At 56.2% G+C, this 3009-nt stretch overlaps 1 protein-coding gene across 1 annotated transcript; it reads left to right on the top strand.

The window, feature by feature from the left end:
- Positions 1 to 318: 318 nt before the first annotated feature.
- POSPLADRAFT_1157172 (hypothetical protein) lies at positions 319 to 2393 on the top strand (the record flags this gene model as incomplete). The annotated part of the gene is made up of 7 exons (XM_024487141.1): positions 319 to 393; positions 510 to 700; positions 865 to 1174; positions 1228 to 1665; positions 1715 to 1804; positions 1853 to 2024; positions 2074 to 2393. Coding segments are annotated over 7 exons (1596 nt in total), but the record flags the coding sequence as incomplete, so codon positions are not given.
- Positions 2394 to 3009: the final 616 nt, after the last annotated feature.

Genomic DNA, 3009 nt, shown 5'->3' with positions numbered 1-3009 from the left:
GACGATCGAAGCTCGGCAGAGCTCTTCGATGTATCGTAGAGAGAAGGGACACGACTCGAAGGGGGGGACTTAGCTAGGATGCGGTTCGCAGTTTCTTCAACAATCATCGAAGTCAAAGGGTTCGTCGAGACTGTATCGACGAGTAAACGCGGTGGACGAGGTTTCGAAGTTACGCAGCGAGGGACAAAGTGACGCAGTTGAAAGCTTAGACGCGGGGCGAACTCGACTTATGAGCTCTGAACTCGAGGGGGGGAACGGATCTTGTATTTTTGGGGAGAACTACGACAGATTTTATACTACACAGGATGCTACGACTATTCGAGAGTGGCATACGGGTACAAGGGGCTTTGCATTGTTCCTCAAGAACCTGCCTCACCGAGAGGCACATACCAAGTCCATCGGTAGAGTGACGTCATGCCGAACGCGGAGATGAAGAGCAACATATGGCCACTTCGGACCGGTAGCCGTCGTGAAGGCATGCCGCGAGGTTCGATACCTAATCAGGAAAGACCGGCTACTTTGGTGTGGCTTGGAGCGAAGCGCGCGCTTGGCCGAGCGGCGTCAAGTGGCCCTATTGTTCGCCGAATGCGGAAGATGTTCCGAGATCTATGCACGAGGCATCAGGACGACCGTGCCGAGCTTCGAGTAAGCGTCGCGCACCGTCGAAGGTGTCGAAGAGCGTCGAAGGCGAAATCGAAGTGTTGGGAGACTGAGTCGAAGTGCCGGGCGGGATGCGAGTGCCGAAAAGAGGTGAATCGGGGCCCAGAGGGGCTTGGCGCCTATCATCTCCTCCCTATGGAAATTTGGACCGCCCTCGGTCCTCCACGTGATGCGAGAAGCGCGATGGTCGTGAACAGATCGAAGCGGAATGGCAACCCGGGTAGACTTCGAACGCCACGTGGCCGACGCTAAATGCTGGTCGGAAAGGGGTTATAAGCAGGGTAGACTTAGCCTTATTTTCCCCATCCCATCGTTCCTTCGTCGCTACCTCGTTGCCCTCTCTCGTATACTCGCTGCTTCCCCGATGTCTGCTCGCTCCGCCACCCCTGCCTCGACGCCTTCGCTCGTCAACCACCGCCTCGCCTCGCTGCTCGTGGTCCTCGAGGCTCCGCCGACTGCCGACGCCGCGCTCGATGTGGTCGAAGAGTGGGCACAAGACTTGTCGCCGCTCGTGGTAAGTCGCCCGTAAATCTGCATAACCCAAACTAACCCTTTGTTTTCGAACAGCTTGCCTATCGCAAGGCCTTGGGCGCCATCCGCGACAAGGAGACGGAGCTGCGCGTCGCCGCCGCCGTCAAGCAACTCGCCGAGCGGGCGTCAGAGTCCTGGGTCGAATGGGTGCGCGGTGACTGGCCAGAGCTCGCGACCGCCATCGATGCCGAGGTCGAACGACGCCTCGAAGAGCAGAAGCACCTCGCCGAAGAGGAAGCATGCCGCGTGGAAGAGGCCGCGAAGCGTGCGAAGGCCGCCAAGGAACGTCGCCTCGAAGACGAACGGCGTCGAAAGGATGAAGAGGAACGGTGCCTCGAAGACGAACGTCGTGCGCAAGAGGCCGCCGATGAGGAGTTGGCGAGGATCACGGCCGCCGAGGGGCTTCTCGATAAGGGGAAAGGGCGCGCTAGAGTCGACGAGGAGGTCGCCGAGTTGTCGGACGACCCTTCGATCGTAAGTGTTTTCTTCCATCGTCGTTTGATGACTAAACTCTCTTTCGTAGAAGACTCCTCGGACGGTCGAACGTCCGCTCGCGATGACCGAGGTCGACATGGCCGCCGCGGCGATTGAAAAGCGCCAGGCCGGACAGAAGGTACGTTCGATGCTCCGTCGAGTCGGTTCGAAGCTAACTCTTCGATAGTGCGACTGTTGCGCCGGCTACTGCTCGGCCCCGGTCGATTGCGTGTGGGTTGACAACGCTACGACCTGCGAGAGGTGCGCGCAATTCCAGCAGGGATGCTATTTCGACAAGGTGTCTGTGCTTGGGAAGACAAAGAAAACGCGCGGCGGGGGTTCAACCACCAAAAAGCGCAGTAAGTTGTTTCTTCTTTTCATTCTAGGCTTTCGCTGACGACTTAGTAGTTCGACCAACTTCTCCTGTGCCTTCGGTCGCGGAATCGAGTGGTTCGAAGAAGCGTCGCGTCGACGAGCCTCCGCGCCCCCTTCTACGACAGCCTCTCGATGGGGCCAGCCGCCTGGGCCTCGAACCGGACGACCTTGATGCGCTCGACCTCGACGACAAATCTCGGGGGATAATTCGCGTCATCCACGAGGAGCGCGCTCACATCGCTCGCCGTCGAGCGCTCCTACACGACATGGACCTCGACCTCCAGAAGATGGAGAAAGCCGCGCTTGCAAAGGGCGGAATCGGTTTCTTGCACGGGGCTGTCGATGATGAGTAGGCGATGGTGCGGGTTGTATTGTAGTGTAGTTGTCCTCATGTCGTAGAATATTGTGTCGATAGTCAAATGGAACATGTGGCCCTTGGCCTAGATGAAACCTAGCGGGAACTAAGAAAAAGAAATGAAAATAAGTGTGTTCGAAGCAAGTTGTAATATGATTGAAGGGCATAGAAGGTGAAATCGAAATGTTCGTAGTGAGGGAAAATGGACGTAATGAGAATATAGGCTCAGTTTGTCATCACAGCCTAGGAGGACTCGTCTAAGGTGAGCCTCCGCGCAACGGTCGAAGCGAAGCGTTCGTAGAACGTCGAACGATGTCGCAACTATCGAGTTGAATCGAGGGTAGTCGTACAAGGGATGGTCTAGAACGTAGGAGTGGATCAAACATATTGCATAACGTGAGAGCAGGCATGGAGAGAAGAAAATACGTATCGTGTTATACAAGTAAAAAGAAGGAAGAACCTCTATTCGTCGCGTTCTTCGGCTTCTTCGACTTCATCATCGTCGTCGTCGCCCAGAGAATTCGATAGTTCGAGTTCTCGAAGACGCTCGGTCGAGACATCTTCGAGATCTTCGGGGATTGGAATGGATTTGCGCGCGAAATACGGAATGACGC

This window comes from Postia placenta (genome assembly GCF_002117355.1).
Source record: "Postia placenta MAD-698-R-SB12 unplaced genomic scaffold POSPLAscaffold_18, whole genome shotgun sequence".
NCBI classification, from domain to species: domain Eukaryota; kingdom Fungi; phylum Basidiomycota; class Agaricomycetes; order Polyporales; family Adustoporiaceae; genus Rhodonia; species Rhodonia placenta.
Note: the sequence above shows the minus strand (reverse complement) of the source record. Positions and strands in the feature narration are given on the sequence as shown.